Here is a 25497-nt window from a genome sequence, read left to right as displayed (position 1 = left end):
ACCAGATATTTATAGTACGGTTCATAACAGAAGTGAGATTATAGTTATGAAGTAATAACAAAATAATTTTATGATATGAAGAACTGTATTAAAGGGTCGCAGCTTCAGCAAGGTTGAGAGCCACTGCATTAGAGGATGAAGCACAATGCCATAGGGTCCCATGGAATCATTTAGGAAAGCAGTTTATCTTTGGATCTCTTCTTCCCAAATGAGAGCAAGAAGCAAAAAGTACCAGTTGCTAGCTAGTTTTATGAGCTGCCTTCCCACCCAAATAATATTTAATAAATAGCAATGTATATTGCAAACACTGTTCTGAGTACCTTACATTAATTAACTCATCTAATCCCAGTAGCAACCTCTACTCATCAGGAGTATTGTTATCATGCCTTTATAGATGTAAAACTTGAGATGTTGAGTAAAACCGTCATAAATGCAGCTGGTAAGCGGCAGGCTCGGACTTGAACCCTGGCTCTGGGCACAGAGCCCACACTTGTCCTGCACAGTACAACTTGCCCCACGTAGAACAACTGGACCACGTGGGCTCTGTCAGTTTCACAACAGCCTCATAGTACAGATTGCATGTGAGTGTAGGTTTTAACCTTTTGTGACTGAACCAACCTTACCCACAGAGGTACCATTCAGAACAATAGAAAAACACACACAAGACCCCAGAAGTAAGCCCCTCCTTCCCCTGTCACTGTACGGGAGCATGTGAAGTCTTAGGCTTTTCCAGAGGGCCTGCCATCGGCTGGAAGGCATGCTAAGCCACATAACCTGGCAGCAATATGAGCAGATACAGTTAGTGTGATTTTCCAGCGAGAAAGAGAAGCCTGTGGCCCTTGCTGCCCCCCAGCCACAGTTGTCTGGTCCTTCTATGTTTGTGGTGGTGTCACAGGACAGGACCCAGGCATGCTGCCACCCTTCCTTGCTAGGCGTCTGTAGAGAGATGTGTGGGAGAGGGCCATTGAATTTGCATCAGTGAATCCAGCCATTCAATGATGGCCCCTTTAAGGAAGCTGTCCTTCCCTTCCTGAGTTTTTGGGTTCCAGCGCCTCTGTCAGAGAGTCACTAGTGTGAGTGGGTGAAATATGAAATGGCTTAAGAAGAACATGGCTGTCCTTGACTTTTACTACAAGAGGACAGAGCTAGCAAGCTTAGAATTTATGAATAGTGAAGAGGTTTTAGGAATGTTTTCTCAAGATGTTACTGGAAGCTACTACACTTAGTGGTTGTGTGCAAAAGGGCTCACTGAAATAGCTTATTATTAAGTTTTTGTCTAAATTTTTGTCCTTTTTCTTAATGATGGGCTCTGCATTTTCCCTTTGCACTGGATTCTAAATTATATTACTGGCTCTATAACTGCATTGCCTGTTAAATCAGTATCATGTAATTATGGCCATATTTATGTTGATGTAAGATTAGTAGCATAAGAGCGCAGGTCACCTCTGCTTCTAAAATTCTTGTTTTAATGTCTAGCAAGAAGATAAGCTCTGATGTACATGCACACTTATTAATCTTTCCTGGAATGCACTGTGGTGAAAGTTTGATGTTGGAAAGGGCTGCATAAGAAGGTTAAGTATTTAAAAATTAAAGCATTTTGAAGATGATTATTCCCTTTGGAAGATAGTCTAAAATGAGGAAATAATTGTAGGGAGAGTGGGCTTCTTGTCTTACATGGGACCTTCAGTGAGGATGTGACCCTGGCTCTGTCCACATGCCGGAGGTAATTGAGTGCCACTTCCCTGAGCTTGGGTTTTCCTCCCTTGGCCAAGAAGTCCAGAAGGAGGCATTCCCAGGATGGCTGTCCCGCTATTTTGTTTAGCAGAGATTCTCTTACCTCTGCCAACATTGAGGTGAACTGAGGACAAACCCATAGCCAGCCTCATAGTCAGGTCCCAGTGGGGGAATTGATAATGAATGTTCTGCCATAGAAATATACCTTGCTGTTTCTTATAGAGTGATGGGGAGGGGTTTACCAGAGAGTGAAGACATCTCAGTCAAGGCACCTCAGTTTACAGCAGACTGTTCGAGAAAACCAGAGGAATCTAACTTGGGCAGCAGGAAGGTGAAAGTTCTGGGGAGATAATCTCGGAAGGCCTGGAAGGAAGCTCAGCCCCAAAACAGGCAGCAGAAACAAGTACTGTCGTCAGCTGTAACTGACGACAAGTCCCAGCTACAGAAGGTGGCTGGGGAGTCATGAGTGAGATAGAAGTGACAGGGAATCCTGGTGCTAAGTGCAGGCAGAGGTCCTGCCAAAGTGTGTCTGCAGATGCTTCTAACAGTGAGAGACCTGTTGAGCAGTTTACATTTAGGGTGTACCAACCTGCCCACCAAGAAGGGTTCTGACACAGACTTAAGAGGCAGAGGCCTAGTTACTATGCTTTGCATGGAGTATTGGGATAGCCAAAGTGTAGTCAGACAGGTGTAGATGGTGCTCTTGAAGTCATCTGTGTCTAAGATTACAATTCCACAGACTGAGGCAAAGCAAACACCTCAAATGAGGACAAAGCTGTCCCATTGAGGAGGAAGGAGGAAACTGTCCCTTGGGACGACCAAGCCTTACCATTGGGAACACCAACCTTGCATTTTAAAAAGCAAATCCAGCAGATGTAAACCATTTTATTTGTATTTTGCACTGAAGAATCAGAAGGGAGCCACTGAGCATCTGAACCTTGTCCCTGGTGTCTATGCTTTTGGCCTAGATAGATAACTTTTGAGGTTCCTCTGGCTGGGCCCTTGCCTGGGGCCATTTGGATTTTTATCGTATTCTGACTCTATCTACTTCTGACTGTAACTGTGGGCAGGTTGCTTGGCTTTCATAGGCTGTTGCTGCAGTCTGCCCGTATAATCATGTAGATGTAATGGGTTGGATATAAAGGGTTCCAGAGTACTTCCTGGAAGGGGATGCTCAAGGAGTGTCAACTACGACCTGTAGGACACACACTACGAGTCATTTAGAAGTACATCCACGAGATTAAGATGTGTAGGGAGCTTGAGAGATGGCTCAGCCATTGAAGGCTAGGCTCACAACACAAATATAAGAAGTGTAGGTACTGCGGGGTGGTCTTGGCACACACCTTTAATCCTAGCGCTCAGAAGGCAGAGGCAGAGGCACGAGGATGTCTGTGAGTTCAAGAACAGCCTGGTCTACAGCATGAGTTCTAGTATAGGCTCCAAAGCTACAGAGAAACCCTGTCTTGAAAAAGAAAATGTAGGCACTGGACGGCCTTTTCTATTATTTGTTTGTATCTTTACAAAGCAAGTTTTGAGGGCCAGAAAGATGGCTCAGTGGGTAAAGGAGCTTATGTACTAGTTTACTTACTAGTGCTGTGATAAACACTGTGTTGACTGAAAGCAATCTAAGGAGGAAAAAGGTTTACTTCACTTTGTAGATTATAGTCCATCATGCAGGGAAGTCAGGGTAGGAACTCAAGGTAGGAGCCAGAGGCAGGAGCCGAAGCATAGGCCATGGAGGCAGGTGTGTTGCTTACTGGCTTCTTCCTCTTGGCTGCTTAGTTTGTTTTCTTTTACAAACCAAGACCACCTGCCCAGGGCTGATGCCACCCACTGTCAGCTGGGCCTCCTTACATCAATCATTAATCAAGAAAATGCTCCACAGACTTCCCTACAGGCCAGTCTGATGGAGGCATTTTCTCAGTTGAGGTTCCCTTTTCCCCAATGACCTTGGAGTATGTCAAGTGGACAAAATCTAACCAGCATAAGCTCAGTGACCAGAGGTCAGTCCCTGCAACCCATGTAAGTGTGGAAGGAGTGAACATACTCCACAAAGCTGTCCTCTGACAAGTGGACACACAATTACCTATAATAATATATTTTTAATTTCTTTTTCAAAAAAGACTTAGAATTTCAAATTTATCCTCTGATAGAGCTAGCTGATAAGACAATCACTCCAATCTCCAGTAAGATAATGAAGTAGCAATGGTAGTCGAAACTCTGTGTGTGTGTGTGTGTGTGTGTGTGTGTGTGTGTGTGTGTGTGTGTGTGTGTGTGTGTGTGGTTTATGCAGTAATCTGGGGCATTAAAAGCTTTTTCCAAGGTCTGTTTGGATGCCTTCCTGTCATGCCTAATATTTTAAGCAACCAACATACCAACACTTCTCAACTATAACACACATATGAACCCCTGAGCTAGGAATCATGCTACAATTGAGATTCTGACTGGGACAGAGCCTGAGACCCTGTGAGGTCTTAAGTCAGATTTAACCCACAGAAATGGTGAGTTTGAAGTGGGAGGTTGAGTCTTTGCTAACACACTCGCTGACTCTGTTTTCAAGTAATTTATCCCATGTCTTGCTCACTTTTCTTATGGGGACAACAGTGTAGCTCAGTTATTTTGAGAGTTCCAGGAGATGCTAGATGCTTTCTTACCCAGAAGGCAAACTTCCTGAAAGCCAGAACCCTGTTCTACAGATTAGGCCCAGGAAGCTGTTGAAATTAACCTTTGGATGATTGTAATCACCTTAGCTTTGAATTCATAACATAGCAAGGACTCCTGTCTCCCTTTTCCTCATATTCTCCTGTGGCAGTCACTCTGTGCCCTCTTCTGTTTCCCACACATACACAGTGGACTCAGCCCCTGCACCAGTGAACCCTTGCTATGATGGGAGCCACACCTGTGACACAACAGCAAGGTGCCGCCCAGGTACAGGTGTGGATTACACCTGTGAGTGCGCCCCTGGCTTCCATGGAGATGGCCGGAGCTGTGCGGGTAAGAGACATACTGTCTGTTTCTGTCATGTAGCCCTTGTTTTCACCTTGCTGTCTGTGCACTTCAGTCTGGGGAGGACAAGTACTTGTGGTCTTTGTGGTTTTCGCCAAGCAACAGTTTTAGCCTCTGTATATCTGGACACAGTTATATGAAAGCTGAGGCAGAGTCTGGTTAGGTTTGAGAAGACAGATTAGAGATGGGTATTTGGGGTTAGGGCTATAGAAAGAAACCGTCTTTTGAAAATCTGATTCTTTACTTTTTAAAGAATTCCTAAAGTATTCAAAAGTATCTGCCTGTGGCTTCACTGGAAAGATATGAAAATGTATTTCCTTATTTTTGATGAACTGCAACTTGGAATTTTGCCCAGTGTCCAAAACTCGTATTTCCACGGTTTCTATTAGTCCCAGGGAAGCATCATAGTGGTGGGAAAATTGATGTGTTAGATCTCCTGTTTCTGGAACCCTCTGTTTCATCAGTGCTTTTCTGTTCTCAATTTTGCTCAGATGTCAATGAATGTGCTACTGGCTTCCATCACTGTGGCCCCAATTCTGTGTGTATCAACATGCCAGGAAGTTACAAATGTGGGTGCCGCAGTGGCTATGAATTTGCAGATGACCAGCACACTTGTATCTGTGAGTATCAAAATCTTTTTTCCCTTTAGCTAGAAGGATGCTGAATCCTACCTTGGAATTAACTTATGTGTATACCTACTGCATAGGAAGCTCTGATATGTGGCTTTCCTTAGTTCTTTTTTGTTTTTTTTGAGGCAGGGTTTCTCTGTAGCTTTGGATCCTGTCCTGGAACTAGCTTTGTAGACCAGACTGGCCTCAAACTCAGAGATCCTCCTATCTCTGCTTCCCGAGCGCTGGGAACTAAAGGTGTGCACCACCATCACCCGACTGTGTGGCTTTCTTAAAGTGTACTGATTTAACCCTCTGCTGCACTTTAGTCCTGTCCCATTACATGTTACATTGAGTTACTGGGGGATGTTCTCAACTGGGACTCCATAAAGAATTCATGTTGAAGGTGCCTGTCTCATTCGAGGAGCCAAAGACCCCATCCACAATAGGGTTCTAAAACTAACTTCAAACTGAAGAATGGATCCAAAAGACCTAGAATTCCAGATTGATCCCACTGATGGAGCTGATAATAGAGAATTACACATTCTAATCTCTAGTAAAATGACAAAGTAGCAATGGTAGTAGGAACTCTCTCTGTGTGTGGTGTGTGCACGCGCACATGTGTACAACACTCTGAGGAATTACAAACTACAACCAGGATCTGTTTTGATGACTTATTGACATGCCTAATATTTTAAACACACACACACACACACACACACACACACACACACACACACACACACACACACACACTAGTATGTCTCAACTCTACTATGGATATGACGCTTGAGCTATGAATCTTGGTAAAGTTGAGATTCTGACTGGGACAGGGCCTGAGACCCTGCATTCCTTAAGATCCGAAGGTCTGCTGATAATATTAGTCTGTGGGTGAGGCTGTGAAGCGAAAGACCCACACACAGGTTTCAAGTCTGGGACACTTTCACTTTCTTTTCAGTGATCGCTCCACCTTCCAACCCTTGCCTTGATGGCAGTCACACTTGTGCTCCTGAGGGGCAGGCCGAGTGTATTCACCATGGAGGCAGCTCATTCAGCTGTGCTTGCCTGCCAGGCTTTGTTGGCACGGGGCATCAGTGTTTTGGTGAGTACCTATGGGTAAGTCTTGGGGACTCTGCTTGGTCCCTTTAGGTATACATCCTCATAGAGACACAGCCTCTCCCCTCCTGTGACTCACAGCCTTGGGGTTGCCAAAAGAGAGCTGGCATCTTTAGAGTCAGAAAGAGCCCAAGGGTGGTTTCCTGGCACTGGCCTGGTGAACACCCGTGGTTGTCCTGGAGTGTTGGAGCCAGCTTGAGACCTTGTGTTCCTTGGAGCTAGTGTAGACTGGAAGTCTGATAACTGTGTTTTGTTTTCTAAGTTCTCCTACCCTCATCAAACATCTGGTGAGACAGGGTCTGGTCTCCCTGTGTAGCCCTGGCTGGCCTTGAACGCAAAGAGATCCACCTGCCTCTGCCTCAGGGATCTAGGGGTGTGTCACCATATGTGGCAGTTCTTATTGTTGTCTCATCATAACCTCTTAAGTTATCTGAGAATTGAGAGCCTAACTGGGGAACTGCCTAGATCAGATTTAGGTGTGGGACATTTTCTTGATCCCTAATTGGTGTAGAAGGGCCCAGTCTACTGGACTGTGCAAGCTGGCTAGCTAATCTTGAGCCAGAGAGTGAGCCAGATTGAGCCAGAGAATGAGCTAGAGAGCAAGCCAGTCAGCAGCATTGATCCTTAGGGTTTCTGCTTCAGTTCCTGTTTGAGATTCTGTGACTGCCCTCAGTGATTGTGGTTTGGATGTGTAAGCCATGAAATAAACTCTTCCCTAAATTGCTTTTGGTTATAGTGTTTTATCTCAGCAACAGGAAAAAGTGAACTAAAACAGGGTTTGGGGGTGAAGGAGCATGCGGTTTAGGACATGAAGCCCCAGGGAGCTGCAAGGTTGTCCTAACGCATTACCTTGGAAGGCCCAGGTGTGTTGTGCTCTTTTAGATTTTTATTTCTAAAGCAGGCCCTTTCCCATTCCAGATGCTTTCCACCCTTTATTCTCTTGCTGTTTCCTTTCACAATAACTGAGATAATTTAGTTCATGTAGCTTCCTTGAATAACCTTTATATTGATGCATTCTTCAGGTTCCTAGACATTCATACTATTGAGTGTGGGTCTGATCTTTAAATAATCCCATAAAGCCTGTCTGTTCCCCATGGGTCAGGAGTCTGGGAATGATTCAGTAGATGCAATGGCTTAGGATCCCTAGTGAGGCTGAAGACAAGGGTCGCTTGAAGCCTTCACCACTTACTATGAACAGGTGCCAGGACTGTTAGACACAGAGCCTTAGTTCCGGGAGACTCATGAGACAAGGCTGTGTGAGTCACAAACCAGCTTGCTTTTTTAAAGCCTGCCAGCAAGATGGAAGTCATCATCTCAAAGATGCTAGCAATGTTGTTTTACTGTATTTGTTATGATCTAACATAAGATCTCTTTGAGATTCGGCATATTATGAGACGGGGGTCATTGAGAACCATCTTGGAGGCTCCCTAACACAGTCACAGCCTGTAGTGTGTGGTAGCCTTCCAGGCTTCAGTTGGGAGAATTGTTTTCCTAAAGATTTTACATAAGTTAGTCTACGCTAATCATGAAAGTGGTTTGCAGAATAAAACTACGTGTTAGATTGTGTATGCGTTCATATACAGAGGTGTTTATTATGTCTCTGAGTAAAGGATCCTTGCCAAGAGGCTCTGTCTTGTGGAGACTGTGCAATCTTGAGGTGCACATAGTTTTTACTCCATCAGAGAAAAGGGAATGGTGGGTTTTCCACCAGCCACAGTTTGTTGAGAACCAGCCGTTCTGGAAAGGCTGCACTTGGATTTGGGTTCTCAGTCTGGTTTGAGTCACTAGCAGGAGGCTTTGGTTCAAAAGAGTGAAGTCTTCTCCATTGTCCCTCCATGTGGGGTGGTTTCAGTCCTGTACTAGTGTGAGCTGGATAGTTCCCAGGCATGCTGTTATTAGGAATCTGGTGACTTTGCAGGAAGAACAGATTGTTTTGAGGAGTTTCAACTGTGGGTTGAGGAAGCCAGGGTAGAGGGTCTGTTCTATCTTTGCTCAGAAGGCAGATGAGTGGTGCAGACGTTAGTCAGGTGGGTGTGCTCGGAGATGCTGGGTAAAAGCATGGAGAAGAGGGTGTGGACATAGAAGCAACAGTGTTTATTTTATTATTACACTTACAGGTTCTGAGGAAGATCACCATGTGCCACACAGACACAGACAGCAGACATTTATGTGTGACGGGACAGTTAGGGACCAGAGAGACAGCAAGGGCATATGGATCAAAGCATAGCACTCTGGGTAGTACAGAGGTTAATCGGCACCAGAATTAAAACACTGGGTCAGAAAGCAAGTGCATCATTCAGTGGTTGAATTTGCTTCCAGCTTTTGCTGTTCAGAATGAGGACAGGAAGGAATTTCAAAGCCCAAAGCATACAGGTTCTTGAGTTTACTGGATGAATAGTGGAGGTGTTGGCTGTGCTGGAATTGAGTGCCTTCTGTTCTGTTGCCTTTGTGACAAGGCTGTCTGACCCCTCTGTGCTGACCCCAGTCCTCCAGCAGCCCATGAACATACCTCCCACTGGTCAGTTGTTACTGGTGACCTCCTATCAGTGTTAATTAGAAAGAGAGCTCCTGCTTTGAGAAGAGGCCAGAGTCCTTCCCCATCTTCTGTCTGGACACTTGCTGTCCTAGGAAATGAGCTCTCATTTCCGCAAACCCCATGGTGTTTGTGCTCCTAAGGAGAGGCAGAAGCCAGCTCTGCACTAGGGCCCTGGAGCTGCTGACTGGCCTCTAGCTGTCCATCATTGAGGCCCTCTAAGAAGGAGTTGGATTGCAATTCTGGGCGTCTACAATTCTCCAGTTTGGGGGCCAGGGATTCCTCAGGTGTGAAGTGTTGAACTTTTTCAAGGGCTTTTTCCTGACAGCTGCTGTTTGCCATAACCATGGCATTCACAAAGAGGACAACAGCAGCAAGGGGAAACGGCAGTTTTCAGGTTTGGTCAGGGTTTTGATAATGCCTGAGGTTTGGCAACCTTGGGGATTCCCCTCTGGAGTTAAAAAATAGCCATAAGAAGGGACTCCCTGGGGTCCAGCAATAGGCTGTGTATATCAGGAATTCCTGCTTCCTGCCATTGCTTGGGGTTCCTGTCCCTACTGGAAGTATTTCTAGGGTATGTTCTGCCATAGCTTGAATTTCCTGAGTTTGGCTGAATGTTCATTTTTATAGCTTTGGCTCTGCAGTCAGTTTTATAGCCCCTTTAGGCCCAGCCAGCTCCCCACTCAGCTGTGCCCTGGAGCTGGCCTTTGAAGAGATGGACTATGCTACCCAGATAAAGATAGTAACTGAGTTTCTATCTAGGATGCTGTTTAGATAACGTCTTTCTTAATCTTGGGAGGCGAAGGTAACCAGAAGAAGCCAGCTGCTTGTCCAGGGAGAGCGATCTGGGTGGAATTAAGTTTGATCTCACTGAGCATTTCGGAGGTTTTGGACTCAAAGGCACTGTGTTCTCCAAAGGCAAAGGATAGGCATACTGCTCACTAGGTGAGTGTAAGGGATTCCTGTCCAGGGAACAGAACGCCTGTGTATGAGGCGCAGTGGGCTGCCAACCGAGAAAACAGCTGAGCTGTGAGAGGAGCCCCTGGAGAATGTGGGCTGCCTGGAGGCTCAGTGAAGTCTCTCTCAGATCCCTGCCCATTCAGATCTAACCCCTAGTTACAAATTTCCACTTTCCAAGCTGGTATGTGCTTGCCATGGACGCAGCACCTTCTTTTCTAGGCATCATGCCATTGCCAGCACAGGTTTTTTTCTACTCACACATCCAAAACAGTTCTAGTTGTTATTGTGGATGTGACTCAGGCTTTCTTTTGTTTTTGGTCTGACCTGTACCTTTTGTTTTCCCCTTTTTTCTCTGGAGAATTTCCTGTCCTCTTAGAACTTACCTCATCCCCTGGCATCAGCTTTAGCAGTTCCACTCACAAGAGTTTCTTGGGGGGTCTTTTGAGTGTGGGGTTGGGGGAAGAGGTTTATGGTGTGGGTCAATTTTAATAAGTGGAATAAAAAGGCATATTAATTGGCTTTTGTTCAAGCTGTGGAATTTTGGAGTTTTGAGTATGAACTCTTCAGGGAAGCACGTGCAGAGTGCAGGGGCCTGAGCTGTTTGTGTTATTTCGAAAGTCCTGATAACATTCTTTTCTTTGTCTAAGTGAAAAGGTAAGGTAGGTTCTAATTAGGATTTAGACAGCAATTTGATTAGGCAAGGCTGAATGAAGGAAGGTCCTTCTGAACTGAAGATGTGTTTGGGACTTCATCTGACTCCTGTACAAGAATATAAAGGGAGCTGGGGCCAAACAAAGAAGGGCAAACTATTGTTACCTATATTTATCTTTGGTAACATCACTGACAGGAAATTAATGATTTGCAGTCTAAAGGTTAGTAGTTGGAAGGAAATAACTTCTAAAGATGCTCAGAAGTACACAGCAGGGTATTTTTTTCTCTGGGTACCCACAAGTTAGATTTCTACTCTGACCATTCATCTTACTTGTTAACACACATGTTCCTGGGTTCGTTTTTTGTCTTAGTTAAGGTTACTATTACTGTGATGAAACACTATGACCAAAAGCAACTTGGGGAGTAAAGGGTTTTATTTCACTCATAGTTCCATATATCAGTTCATTATTAAAAGCAGTGGGAACAGGAACTCCAGTAAGGCAGGAATCTGGAGGCCGGAGCTGATGCAGAGGCCATGGAGATTGTGCTGCTGCTCATGGCTTACTCAGCCTGCTTTCTTATAGAACCCAGAACCACCAGTCCAGAGGTGACCCCACCATAATAGGCACCCCCCCCATTGATCACTAATTAAGAAAAGGTCCCACAGCATGATCTTATGGAAGCATTTTCTCAGTTGAAGCTCCCTTCTCTCGGATGACTCTAGCTTGTGTCAGGTTGACATAAAACTAGCTAGAATGTGGGTTTTTTGTTTTTTTTTCTTTTCCTGTTACACTTACCATTTGATATTAGCATCTCTTCGTTCAGACCCAGGGATGTTCTCAAGTTGATAACTTGTTGAGCCATGTGCACTGAGAACATGTGGTCAGTCGAACAGCTGTTTGTGGTGAAGTCATGGTCTTCCTTCCTTCCCTCACCTCTGTGCCCCGTCCCTGACCTCTGTAGATGTTGATGAATGTGTGGAAAACAGATGTCACGAGGCAGCTACCTGCTACAATACCCCTGGGTCCTTCTCCTGTCGATGCCAGCCTGGGTTTCACGGGGACGGGTTTCACTGCACATCTGGTAAGTGATGGAAGACCTGCTTAAGTGCAAGGATCTCCTACCTCCTGCCTATTATTTTCTTCCAAGCCCTCTCTTGATGGAAACTGGTCTGAGGGCCGGGGGGAGAGGGGCGGGATTTTCCAAGCTCTAGATTCTTCTCAGTAGCCTCCTGATGTCTACTGACTGCTCACATTGGTATGTGAACTTCTTAGTGTCTGTCTTTTACACTGTGGCTTCTCTGGTTCACCATCCTAGTGATCAGTTTTCAGTGTGTTTGAATAAACTATTGAGGAGCTCATTAAGTAGGAGCCTCATGCACCAATGAGCCAGTAGTCAATACTCGTTGTGACTGCTTTGGGGGAACTTGGCCAACGTACAGCAGTGTGGCTGCCATGAATCTGAACTTCTCCCATGTAAACTCTGGGTCCCAAAGAATGTGTGGAGTTAAATTTAAATTGTCCACTCTGAAGTCTCCAAAATGTTAGGCAGATGCCATTGGTTATTCTTCAGTTTTCCCAGATAGCAATTGGCTCCTAAGGGCTGAGGAACAAATTGGGCTAGCTTACATTTATATTCTTCTAGTAATGTACAAGGAAAATGGAGGGAATTAGGGACAGTTAGGCAGATGGTAGCAAAGCTAAAATAAGAAATTAGGACCCTAAAATGTTAGTGTCTTGCTATTTCTCCATGTCATGCTGGCTTCCAGTTGTAGGGAAGAAATTCTCAGTACAGAAGACTTACTATACTGAGTTAATGGGGACTGGTTATTGTGAATGGGTTGTGAAATAAGTAATTTACCTTTTATTTTCCCATTGTTTCTCTCAACCACGATTCTGGAAGATTCTGTCTCAGGACTGAAGCCCTGTGAATACCAGCAGCGCTATGCCCAGGCACAGCATGCCCACCCCGGGTCACGGATCCACATCCCCCAGTGTGATGATCAGGGCAACTTCGTGTCACTGCAGTGTCACGGCAGCACTGGCTTCTGTTGGTGTGTGGACCAGAATGGCCATGAAGTCCCTGGGACCCAGACTCCACCTGGCTCTACCCCGCCTCACTGTGGACCACCTTCAGGTGAGCCCCCTTGTCCTGAAGACTTTGTGCCAGCTCTGGCCTGGAGTCAAAGAATAGAATGTCTCTAGCAGTGGGGTGATTTTGTTGTTGTTTTTGTTGCTTGGTTTGGTTTAGTTTTTGTTTTTCAAGACAGTGTTTCTCTGTATAGTCTTGACTGTTGTGGATCTCACTCTGTGTACCAGGCTGTCCTGGAACTCAGATCCATCTGCCTCTGCCTCCTGAGTGCTGGGATTAAAGGTGTGCGCCACCATCACCTGGCTAGTGGGGTGATTTATAACACAGCTCTGACTGTGTAGACTCGGGTCTGACTGGCTGCTATATTTTCATAGCTTTTTCCTCCAAAGAACACTTGGCCGATACAGGCACACCCATGTGCGTGTTAATGTCATAGGACATCTAGATACATACTCGACATGCAGGATCCTGTATGCATTGGATTCCAGGTGCATAGATCCTTGGTGAATGGTGACTGAAAGTTGAGTGGCTGTATCAGGCTCTGATCCACTGTGAGAGGCATGAGAGAGCTAAAGAACTTTGCCAGTGTAATGCTTTATCTACCGCTGCTTCCTAGGTAACCGTGTCACTTCCCTGTAAAAAGCAATTTGAAGGCTGTGCTAATGTTAACAGAAAAAATAGGTTTGAAACTCAGAATGGATCCATTGAGTTTCCTTTTAACCCAATGTCACCCATCCAACAGGGTGATGGGAAGCCCTTCTGTGCACAGCTGTCTTCTTAGGAAGTATAGGAAGCCATCCATCTGATCTGAGGTGTTCGTGGCAAACATAGCCGTTATCATCTGTCTTCCTCCTGCCGAGGTTTTGGAGCATGATGGGCAGAGTCTCACTGGCAGTGTGAGCAGCAGGCAGCTTACACCAGGCAGCTTTCCAGTCCCTTGCTGAATTATTCACGAATGGGCAACACATGCAGCTGCTTTAGCTGGAATACTTCCTGATCTGGGAGTTAGTAGCCAAAGAGACACTTCTAAAATTATAAAATAAAAAAAAATTTAAAAATGTGCAGAATCACTTATCTTGGCCTTTAATGTGTGAGGGGAATAGAGCTGGGCAATTTCCAACAGTTGTGATTGTATAACATTCATAACATGGCCATGGACTTTAGTGTTTCTAAGATTATGTTCATAAAATTAGGGCATGGATCTGGAAAGAGTTGGAGGAGGGAGGGTGAATATGATCAAAATATGTTGTACAAAATTCTCACTAAACAAATTGAAGGATTCATACAGGTAAACTGGTAATAAATTGATCCACATTGATCTGCTCTCTCTCTCTCTGTGTGTGTGTGTGTGTGTGTGTGTGTGTGTGTGTGTGTGTGTGTGTGTGTGTGTGTGTGTGTGATTATTTATGAACAAGACTCTGCAGGCCTTAAAATCTGGGGTTCCTAGAGAAATCCTGTTTCTGTCCTGGCTGCTCTTGAAAGCCTCAGCTCTCTGTCAGAGGTCTGGAAGTCAGTGGTTAGTTGGAGCCTTGGAGGGATGGCTTGGCATTCTATTAATTTGATTAAAACAAACATGTGTTAAGGATAGTGACTCAGGCTGAGATGTTAATGACTAAAATAAGGGCACATTCTTTTGTGCAGGATTCTCTGGCACTTTGAGGCTCTGTCTGCCATCTCAGACTATTCTCATTTGCATAATCAGGTCAATGAGAGGAGACTGAACCCTTAATCAACCAGAAGCAGGAAAGAAGCCAGCCCAGGGTTGGATGGCATTGCTTAAAGCAGTAGGGGAGGCAAGTGTGCCCACCTGAGTGATCCCAGACACAGTTGACTTGCTGTGTGCTTGCATCCATGCAGACACATAGGCATGTTGCATGGTCCCCAGAAACAAGTGTGGCTTTAGGGGGCGTTCAGTATGGAGTGGGTATGTTGGTGGCTTCTCCCAGCACAACCCACTGTGAAGTAGATGGTAAGGCAGGAGCAGCCCCCTCTCCTGGTCCTTGAACACATGGGGCTGAGCAGATTGGAGTCTTGCTATTTTGCCTTTGTCTCCTTTGCTTCCTGTGGGTCATAGCAGGGGGGCGGGGGCAGCCACTTTCCAAGATGGGAGTCTTGAATGGGCTTGCTGAGATTGGGGACTTTATTGTATCTTCCCACCTTCTCAGAGGACCAGTCCCTCTGCAGCCCTGCTGTGATGCCTCCAGCTTTGTTCTTTGAAGTGTCTGAAGGGTGTTGAGCAGAAGAAGAGACTAAGATGTCCTGGGTTTTAAATGCACCACTGTGGCTGCTGGCTGAGGGTACACTGGTTTGGTGGTGTGAAGGCATGGGAAGATGGGAACAGAAAAGCCAGCCAAAAGGCTGTTGCCATGGTCCCAGTGAGATGATGCCCTGGGTTTAAATGCACCACTGTGGCTGCTGGCTGAGTGTACATTGATTTGGTGGGGGGGAAGGTGGAAACAGGAAAGCCAGCCAGAAGGCTGTTGCTGTGGTCTCAGTGTGAGATGTCTGTGACCAGGGAGACACACGAGGGAGAAGTGGCAAGAAGTCAAGATAGTCTGAATGGGTTTCTGTTGTTGTTTGGGGTTTTTTTTTGTTTTGTTTTTTTTTTTTTTTTTTGAGACAGGACTCACTACATAGCTCTGGCTGTCCTGGAACTCACTATGCAGAACAGGCTGGCCTTCAACTCACAGAGATCCGCCTGCCTCTGTGTCCTGGGTGCTGGGATTAAAGCCATGCACCACTATGTCCACTTCTAGTCGGAATGTATTTGGAGGTAAAAATTGATGATTTTTTTGACTTGATGTGAGGTGTGAGAGAGAGGTGTGCAGGTGATTGTGTCTAAGCAATTGGAAATGCAGGTGCAATGTAATGGAACTAGGGCACGAGGAGCCAGTTTCAGAAAAATCAGCAGCCCAGCGCTTACTCTTGTGCTGAAGTTCAATTGTGCATCCAGACGGTGGTGGCAAGGAGATAATTGGCTGTGTGATTCTGCAGACCATAGGCTTTGAGTTGCAGGGATTAAGACAGAACCAGAAATGCCTCTAGTTATGCCCTGAGGGTAGCCCAGTCTCAGTGAGCAAGTAATTTCAACAAGTGGAGCTATGGTAGATACAAGCACAATGCACAAGGCAGAGCCCCCATGCCCTGGGGCAGCAGCCTGGCAGGGAACTGGCATATGACAGAAGGCAGCAGGGCTTTCTTTAATCGTGGTGTGAACCATAACTCTGTGGATAGGAGAAGGATGGGGGTTCTGGGGTATAGGAGAAAACACAACAGCACTGTGGCAGAAAGCTAGAGCTTGGAGGAAAGGTTCAGCTCTGAAATAGTTCAGCAATGTGATGGCTGTGGTTTTCTTGAAACTGGATAGGCCAGTAGGCCAGCCCAGAGATGGATCTTACAGCAACAGGTCCAAGCACTTGAAACAAGTGGGAAAGAATAGTTGTTTTTAAGTGTCAATTCATCACTGAGTCTTCAAAGAGTCTGTACAGTGTTCTGTCATCGTGCACATGCATCTTCACTGGCCTGAGGGAGGTATACTGATGAGCTTGTCTCCTTGTTCTTTTCTGATGTTGCTGGGCCCCTGTGGCAGGTCCTCCTGGCCTTGGGAGATGGGAACATCAAGGAACATCAGGGTGATTTCACAGAGAACTTGGGAGAATACATGCGCCTCCCTGGCCCAGTGTCCAGGGGCATGCCCAAAGCCAAGAGGTCAGGGGTTGGGACCTGGAGCTGTACTGATCTTGGTTGGCCATCTAAGGGTTTGTTTCCCCATCTTAGAGCCTACCCAGAGGCCTCGGACTGTCTGTGAACGCTGGAGGGAAAGTCTTCTGGAACACTATGGGGGCACACCCAGGGATGACCAGTATGTACCCCAGTGTGACGACCTGGGCCGCTTCATACCCCTGCAGTGCCATGGGAACAGTGACTTCTGTTGGTGTGTGGACAAGGACGGCAGAGAACTGAAGGGCACTCGCTCGAAGCCAGGCACCAAGCCTGCATGTAAGCATGGAACAGCCTACGCTCTCCTCTGTGCCACTGAGGACTTTCTGTAGGGATTTTGCTTCGGGTGGGGAGGAAAAGGATTACCAAGTAAGTCTGAATAGAGTCACCTTATGATATGCTGGATTGATGTATCATCAAAATGTCTCAGGAACACAATCTGCATTTAATGTTGGCTTTTCCTCTAGCAGGACAGCTGATCTCAGGTCAGTGTGTGATCATTCTGCCTCCCCAGCCCTGGGCAAAAGGGGACAATGCCACCCTGGGGCCCCAGTAAGCCTTTGGCTCTCCAAAAACAACAACAAAAACCCTCCACTTTGATAGGAGGGTTTTGTTGTGTTGTCTTTATGTCCTGAGTACTGTCAGCAATTTAAATAATCTTTGAAAAAACTTAGAAACCAGAATATCTGTTCAGTGAAAAAAACAGATCGTTTTGGAGGTTCTCATGTGCAAAAGTAACTTTTCTTCCTCTCCCCACCTGTCCTTGTTTCCACAAACAGGTATCCCCACGGTTGCTCCACCCACGGTCCGGCCCACACCCCGCCCTGATGTGACGCCTCCCTCTGTGGGCACCTTCCTGCTCTATGCCCAGGGCCAGCAGATTGGCCACTTGCCTCTCAATGGCAGCAGGCTTCAGAAGGATGCAGCCAAGACTCTGCTGTCACTGCATGTAACTAGATTTCCAGAGGCTGGACTGCATGAGGAGCATGGGGCTTGGGATGAGGGTGGGCCTGCATGCTAGGTTGATGGGATTGTCTGTGTGGAGGGGCTGTGCTTTGTGGTTTTCAGAAGGCCTCAGCCTGGTGCCTCAGAGTAGGGAGGTGCAGTGCGGGGAAATCTGGCTTCCATCTGGGCTGCAGTCTGCTTAATGGGGATTAGTTGCTGGAAGTCATGCCTGACCCATTCTAGCCACTCTCTCCTGAGGGCTCATGAAGTTCAGATGGACAGAGATGTTGGGTGTTTATGGGAAGAACATTGTTGACTCGAGTTCCTGGGGGTTCTGTTCAGGTTATAGACATCTTGGCAGTCCAGAAAACAGGTGATCTCTATGGTCATTTGAGACACTGGGGTGGAAATCCACCCAGGACCGCTTGTCAGCCTGTCCCTTTTCATTTTGGTTATGTCACTTTGGTGCTCCTTTTTCCTAGCCTTCTTCCTTTTCCATAGTGGCTTTGGGGAGTGTGCACTGCTGTTGTAGCCCCCTTGAGGGTGAGCTTACCTCCTGAGCTAGCTAGACACCCCCTCCATGTGGAAGGAGGGATTTCCTTTCTAGAGTGGGGAGAAGAGAGGCATTGACATCTACCATGGAAGCTGGTCTGACCCTGTTTCCCCTGTGCACTGAGCAGACTTTTCACACAGAGCAGGGTTCTCTATATTTACTTCTGTTAATGAACTACTATTTGACTCCAAGAAAGCTTTAAAGCAGCCAGTGTTTGATAAAAGATTGTCTTTTTCTTCTTTTTAAGATTCAAGGCTCCATCCCCACTCCCGGTCTTTAGGAGTGTACTGCTTTAGAAGTTTATTCATGATAACTAGCTTGTATTCTAGCCACACCAGATGGCTTGATTGCATTTCTGAGCATGTCTGGTGGGCAGGGTGGAGATGGTTATAGTGGAACTGAGGGAGAAAGGGGACATGAATTACAAGCACACTTTAGGGCAATTTACCTAAAATGTGACTGTCACACCAAGAAGCTTAATTTATGAAGCCCATGAGATGAGTCCCTGGGCTCATTGCCACCTACATGAATGTGTACTCTTGACTCGGATAGAGGGCCTTTTAATTTTGATTTTCAAATAAAAGTACTGAGACCTTAGATCCCCCCATATAAATGCCAGCTTTTCTTCGGGAGCCAAATTCTGTTTCATACAGTGTCTCCTGGTGACTGCTGCTTCAGGCACAAGGCAAGCCAAGCCCCAGGAGGCTTTACTAGGCAAGGCAAGGACTGGTGTGGCCTCTATTGATTCTCATGTCTGCTGGGGGTTCTCACAGCAGGAATCTGGGTTAGAAATGGAAAGAAGCCAGTCCTGCGTGGAGCTGAAGCAAAAACATCCCAGATTTGGGGTTTTCAGTAAGACTCAGTAGGAAGGAAGGGGGATGGGGGACTACGCTAGTCAAAGGCCGGGTAACCACAGTTGCTCAAACTGTTAAATTATGGGCTTTCTTCTGTAGCACACAGCTGAATGCTTATATTAAGAGGCAGAGGTGACTGCACCTCAGGTCAGAGAGGATTTTAATCTATTCACCCAAAAGGGGAAGCTTTGTTGGCATGTTTTTTCAGATTTTAGAAAGGCTCTTTGAGAAAATGCCACTAACACTTGGAAGCATTCATTTCTTGCACCATAAGTATTAAGAACTTGGAGGAGATGATCCTCTCATCCGTCGGAGGACATAAACGTTTTACTGTTTGAAGTGTTGCATAGAGGTTAAGTGGCTGAGCCTGGCTTTGACCTTAGGGAGGAGTTATTGCCTACCTGTCTTAACCACTGGACTCCACTGCCCCGCACCACCAAAGTAGAGCTCACAGTAGCGTGGTATAGCCATGGACTTAAGTGTTGGCGATTCAAGGAATACTAATTCTTCTGATTTCATGATTGGTTCTCAAAGGGCTCCATAGTTGTGGGGATTGACTATGACTGCCTGGAGAGGATGGTTTACTGGACAGATGTTGCCGGTCGGACGATCAGCCGTGCCAGCTTGGAAGCAGGAGCAGAACCCGAGACCATCATTATGTCAGGTCAGCAGCTTCATTCTGTGGATACTTGGCAATGCATTTTATTTTACTGTCATTGGCCTTTTTGATCCTGGTTTCTCCTGTTTTTATCTAAAGGGGAAGGTCAAACTATTTTGAACTGTACAGGCCTTGCCCCTCTGTTAACAGATGCATTTATATGGGAGAAGCAGAACGGTGATTCTAGGAGGGGATGAACTGTCCTCAAAAGAAGTGGGTTGCAGTAAGAATTCAGGGTCTGGCCATCTACATTGCCTATCCCGAGTACCATGGATGCGAGGAGCCACCAGGGCATAAGGCTCTAGTACAAAAGAGACCAGATATGATTGGAAAGGCAACAGAAGTTTTGGGAACTTAGACTGTTATGCTTTGGATTCTGTAAGCTGTTTAGATACAGTCCTGAAGTTCACCTTTCACACCCTGCTGATGCTCTCTCCTGCCTTTACTTCCAGGTCTGATAAGTCCTGAAGGACTTGCCATCGACCACTTCCGTCGAACAATGTACTGGACAGATAGTGGCCTGGATAAAATAGAGCGGTCAGGGCTGGATGGCTCCGAGCGGAAGGTCCTCTTTCACACAGATCTGGTGAACCCACGAGCCATCACTGTGGATCCAATCCGAGGGTTAGCTGGCTTCCTTTGTTCTCTCATTTCACCTGTAGGTCTGTTTTGGAGGCCCTGGCTCTTATATATGGCATGGGAAAGTGCAGCTCAGAATAAAAACTCAAATATACTAAGTTACTGGATATTATGCCTGAGGCTGTTTATCAGGCATCCTTGTAGGCAAAAGCAGGGTCTTTTTTTGGTTTTATGAGACAGGGTTTGTGTAACGGTGCTAGCTGTCCTGAAACTCACTATATAGACAAGGCTGGCCTCAAACTCAACTGTGATCCATCTGTCTCTGCCTCCTAAGTGCCTGGATTAAAGGTGTGTGCTACTACTGCCCAGCAAGGGTCTTGTGTTTTTAAGGAGCTTGCACTGTATGAGGCCAGAAGTAGAATGGCATGCAAATAAGAGCACTAATTTAGGATGTGGTGTGGAGCCTGGGATGTGATGTATTTTGCAGGATCCAGGGGCTACCTGGAACCTGGAAAATGATGGATACAGAGAAGGGAGTGGCTTCCTTCCTTCAGCAGCACCTTGAGAAAGCCTTGTTACAGCCAGAGCAGCATTTTAATTCAAGGATGGGGATGTACAAAATCCAGATAAAAATATTCCCTCTCGTGACAACTACTAAGGCTGTCACTTGCGGAGTACAGGCCTGGGCAGGGGTCCCTGGGATTATTGACATGCGGCTTCCATCAAACAAACTATAGAGAAGCCCTTAAGAAAGCCTCCAGGGTGATTTGGACTTTACACATGAAGGAACGTTATCTGCAGGACTGACTGACTCCTAGGGCCCCTCTTGATAGTACCTGGGGCTTAGTCTGAAAGGGCAGGAACTGAACAATGCACCTTGTTCAGTCATCATGCTCCAGCATTTAGATTCTAGAGGAAAAATGTTAAAAACGGCCAACTGGACACCAGGGTAGGTGTAATATGTGTAACTAAGTCGTCACAACTTCTCGGAGGCTTAGCTGCTCATCTCCAACGATGCCACTCACTGTTTGGATCTCAACCTTCGAACACCGACTCTTACTGCTGCCTATAAGCAATGATGTCCACAGCAGAGGAGACTCATACTTCTCTCCCTTTTGCTGTGGTTCTCTGGGTTCAACTGACCAGTATCTTTAGCCTTCATGGAAGTTTTAGTATTTTGATTTTTGCAGATTTTAACGAGATACTGTTTTCTTTTGCATAGGACAACTAAGGGTCCCCTGCAACACTTGGGTATTATTTCAAGAAACTCTCCCTTTATTCCTCTAATTCCACCCAGTTCTTCATAACAGGTCCTATAGTTTCTACCATGAGAGTTTCCATAGCAAATATATTTCTTTAGATTCAAGGCCCAAGATCCAGTTCAAGATTCCAATAAATTAAGGGTTTCTGGGCAACTGCATCAAGTGTCTCAGAGGCAAGGATTGGGACAGTTGATAATGATGCCCCACACAGCTGTAGTTGTCAGAAAGCCTTGGCAGCTCAAGACAACATTTAGTAACTGTGAATAAGGTATCTGGGTGAGGCTACACAAGTGCCGTTGGTTATGTCAAGAAGACACAACCTAGGCACAGGTCAGGCCACCATGATCAAGGCTTGGCTGAGAGGATCCCTCTAAATTCTCACATGGACTGCTGGCAGGCTCATGCCTTTGCCAGCTGTTGGGGCACATGAATCTCTTCATAGGGTAGCTTGCAGTGTAGAATCTAGCTTCCCCTGCAGAGTAAGAGACGGCACCTGACATAAGCCAAGTGACATTCTGACTTCACCATACTGTTCACCAGGAACAAGACACTAAACTCAGATAACTCAAGGAGATTAAGGCTGTAGATAGAAGTAGCCATCAGTGGTGGCCAGTGTAGCTGTTGCATATCCTAAGCTGCTGTATGGCTATACTTTTGGGGTGTGAGGGGAACAGGTACTGAAGATTTAGTCTAGGGGCTTGTATATACTAAGCTATATCCACAAACCCTGCACAACTGTTCATAATAATATACATTTATCCACAGCAACTTGTACTGGACAGACTGGAATAGAGAAGCTCCTAAAATTGAAGCATCATCTTTAGATGGAGAAAACAGAAGAATTCTGATCAACAAAGATATTGGATTACCCAATGGGTTAACCTTTGACCCCTTCTCCAAACTGCTGTGCTGGGCTGATGCAGGTAATACTGGGACATGGAGAACGGTGCCTTCCTTACAGCAGTGGGAGCACCATGGGGATTTTCCCATCTGTTAGCACAGAGCATACTTACTAGATTGTAAGCTTTAAAAGATCACTTTGCAGTGACTCTTACCCTGAATTATCTGGGGTTCAAAGGGGAGTCTGACTCTAGTATGTCTGTCCTGCCCCCTTACCCTGTGGTGAACACCTGGAAGTATTAGCTACTGTTGACTGTTGACATGTAAATGAACTAAGATCGGTCTACCTTCTGGGCCATTATCACAGTTTAACTCTGTAAGATTTTATCACTTTGTGTGCTGTGATCTTTTGACAAGTCCTGTGAGAGAATGGCCTCCTATTCTCCTATTTTGTGGTATGCTATGCATTACTAGAAAAACTCAAAGACACTATGTATCTCATTCTATTAAAGAAAATAAGAAAGTTCTTGAATTTCCTGAACATGGAATTTAGACTTCTTCATAAGAAGTCTGCGAACAGCTGGGTGGAAGTGGATGCACGCCTTTAATCCCAGCACTTGGGAGGCAGAGGCAAGCAAATATGTAAGTTTGAGGCCAAGTCTGGTCTACAGAGTGAGCACCAGGACAGGTCCAAAGCTACACAGAGAAACCCTGTCTCGAAAACAAACAACAAAAAAAGGAATCTGGAACATGAAAATTCTTGAATTCTTTTTTCAAACATTGAAAGTGCTTCCATATTAAAAATACCCACTACTATTTTCATTTTCTTATATGTAGAATTTATAAATATGTAAGTAGTTGGTCAATTTGGATATTATGTTTTCAACGTATAAATGCAGGCTTAAAATAGTAAAAATGCTTATCTTTGATGCCCCCCTTGGGAAGAAAGTGCAAGATTCCAATAGATTACATTGTTTCGTCCATAAAAGGATTTAAGTTTGAATCTCTACTCAAATCCAGGTGGGGGTGAGTCACAGGGCAAGATTTACAGTTGCTAATGTGGACAGCAATGGGTGGAAAATACCCCAGTTTTAAATTCTGCCTCTATTTCCCTTGGGGACTTTAACTGGCCCATCATTTTCCCCCTTGGATATCTTAAAAGGAACCAAGAAACTGGAGTGTACACTTCCTGACGGAACTGGACGACGTGTCATCCAAAATCACCTCAATTACCCCTTCAGCATCGTCAGCTACGCAGATCACTTCTACCATACAGACTGGCGGAGGTGAGCCCCACTCTGAAGGAGCGTGGAAGGGCAGCTGGTGCTGGAGGGCGTGCTGTGTTTCATCAGTCAGCAACTTTAGTTAGGAAGCCCTGTTGAGCTTTCTGTCTGCCTGTCCTTCAGTAGACACCACTATTCAAGGGTCATCTTAAGTCATCCTTCCGCTTCACCCTGAAGTTTACTGGTGTGGCTTGCAGGCAGCATATAAGTTGAAGCATATTCTACTTAAAAAGAAGCATTAATTTAAATCTATTTAGAGAATGAACACTTAAGTGGTATGAAGTTTTAAATTTTCCTTTTTAAAAAATTACATCAACAAACTGGGCACGGTGATGCACGCCTTTAATCCCAGCACTCGGGTGAATGCTTGGTCTACTGAGTTCCAGGACAGCCAGGGCTAATACATATAGAAACTCTGTCTTAAGCTGGGAGTTGGTGGTGCACACCTTTAATCCCAGCACTCAGGAGGCAGAGGCAGGCGGATCTCTTGAGTTCGAGGCCAGCCTGGTCTCCAGAGCGAGTGCCAGAATAGGCTCCAAAGCTACACAGAGAAACCCTGTCTCAAAACAAACAAAACAAAACAAAAACAAAAGAAACCCTGTCTTAAAAAACAAAAACACATCAAATGTCTACCTTAGCTACTGAAAAATATTTTAGCTCTGAGCTTAGAAGACTTAAAAACAAAACAAAGTTGTGTATCTTGAGTCCTTTTCCTCCTCTCCTTACAATTTTCACATGAGGCTGGTTGTGGTAGCGCACGACGGTAGGATTTGCGGAAGGAGGCAGAGGCAGGAGGATCACAATTTTCACATGCGATCTAAGTGTGGACTTTAGCCCCCTTCCCCCCCTCCCCCACCATAGCCAGCATTGGGAACTGATTTAACCAATAGCTTTTATGGCTACAAAATGTTGAATAAAATACATTCTGTATGCTGTTGGGGTTTTGACTTAGAAGGGCCAGGGAGGGGAAGCAGTATTTGCATTTCTTGTAAGTTCCCAGGTGACACTGGTGTGGGAGCTATGTCCAGAATCACTGGTGTTAGACAAGCTGAATCAAAACTCATTTAGCTGAATTTTTTTATGTATATAGAAAACTGCCAAATTGTTGTCTGCTGTAAACATGACTGACAAGCCATGATTGCCTCTCCTTCTCTTCCTAGGGATGGCGTTATATCAGTGAATAAAGACAGTGGCCAGTTTATTGACGAGTATCTCCCTGAGCAGCGGTCTCACCTCTATGGGATCACTGTAGTCTACCCCTACTGTCCAACAGGTAAGTCCATCATCGTACATCAGGATGCTTCTTTGGTCCAGCAGATGGAGAGGGGTTGGGGGAAGGGCTGTGGTAACAGCCAGCACTGCTTTCCTTACTATGTGGCTTAACTAATGAAATGTTCTTTGCTGTCCACTCCCTCAGGAAGAAAATGAACATAAAATATATAGGAGAATTTCAAGTTTACAAGAATCTTGACCTAAGAACAATTACTACAAAGGCAAAGGCAGTGAAAAAGGAATTGGCCGATATGAGCTCTGGGCACACAAGATGAGCATTTTCAGTGCTGTGAGACTAAGTATATTTGTGAATTGTATACCTCAATCATTACTACTGTATTTTTAAAAACAAAGGTTATCAGAAGTTTAAAAAAGAATTTCAATCATTGCTTATTAAAGCAACTTTTTGTAAACATTTATTTAAAAGACCAAATTCATTCACCAGAGAACCAACTAGAGCTTAACACACTAAATCCGATTTTTGCCATGGATTCTACCTGGCCAAGAAAAGTAAAACACATGACTGGTTATGAAAATTGATTCCTACAGTCCACTAAGAACCCTGTAACAGAAGATTATGCAGTTCACCGGTATGATCCAGCCTATTTATACTTCCAGCAGAAGTCCTCAGACCTTATTTATATTAAAGGTGCTAGAATGATCCCCTAAGTGCCTCTACAGAGGCATCCACAAGTACTCCATGTAAAACACCAAAGATGTAGCAGTTCTTAAATTTTCTATGTAACTCCAATAAAATATTTTAAAGTTTTCTTGTGGTGTAAAGATCTATATTGTCTTCATGACGAAGTTACGGGTTGGGGTGAATCTCTAA

General features: G+C 45.4%; 1 protein-coding gene across 1 annotated transcript; it reads left to right on the top strand.

Annotated features, from left to right (window-relative positions):
* The first annotated feature begins 3678 nt into the window (after nucleotides 1-3678).
* Nid2 (nidogen 2) lies at nucleotides 3679-25449 on the top strand. The gene is made up of 14 exons (XM_035453084.1): nucleotides 3679-3737; nucleotides 4547-4728; nucleotides 5232-5360; nucleotides 6307-6450; nucleotides 11572-11691; nucleotides 12511-12744; nucleotides 16477-16698; nucleotides 17199-17368; nucleotides 19306-19435; nucleotides 19882-20053; nucleotides 22036-22193; nucleotides 23273-23396; nucleotides 24554-24666; nucleotides 24811-25449. Exons 1-14 carry the CDS (start codon nucleotides 3679-3681, stop codon nucleotides 24819-24821), a joined length of 1968 nt encoding a protein of 655 aa, XP_035308975.1. The 3' UTR covers nucleotides 24822-25449.
* Nucleotides 25450-25497: the final 48 nt, after the last annotated feature.

This window comes from Cricetulus griseus (genome assembly GCF_003668045.3).
Source record: "Cricetulus griseus strain 17A/GY chromosome 1 unlocalized genomic scaffold, alternate assembly CriGri-PICRH-1.0 chr1_1, whole genome shotgun sequence".
Lineage (NCBI taxonomy): Eukaryota > Metazoa > Chordata > Mammalia > Rodentia > Cricetidae > Cricetulus > Cricetulus griseus.
Note: the sequence above shows the minus strand (reverse complement) of the source record. Positions and strands in the feature narration are given on the sequence as shown.

What these genes read in the sequence shown, in the direction of transcription:
- Nid2 (XM_035453084.1), top strand. Translation starts at nt 3,679, where the DNA reads ATGACCTTGGAGTATGTCAAGTGGACAAAATCTAACCAGCATAAGCTC. An exon ending in AGACTCTGCTGTCACTGCAT is followed by an intron (nt 17,369 to 19,305) that starts GTAACTAGATTT and finishes TGGTTCTCAAAG; the next exon opens with GGCTCCATAGTTGTGGGGAT. An exon ending in ACTGTGGATCCAATCCGAGG is followed by an intron (nt 20,054 to 22,035) that starts GTTAGCTGGCTT and finishes ATTTATCCACAG; the next exon opens with CAACTTGTACTGGACAGACT.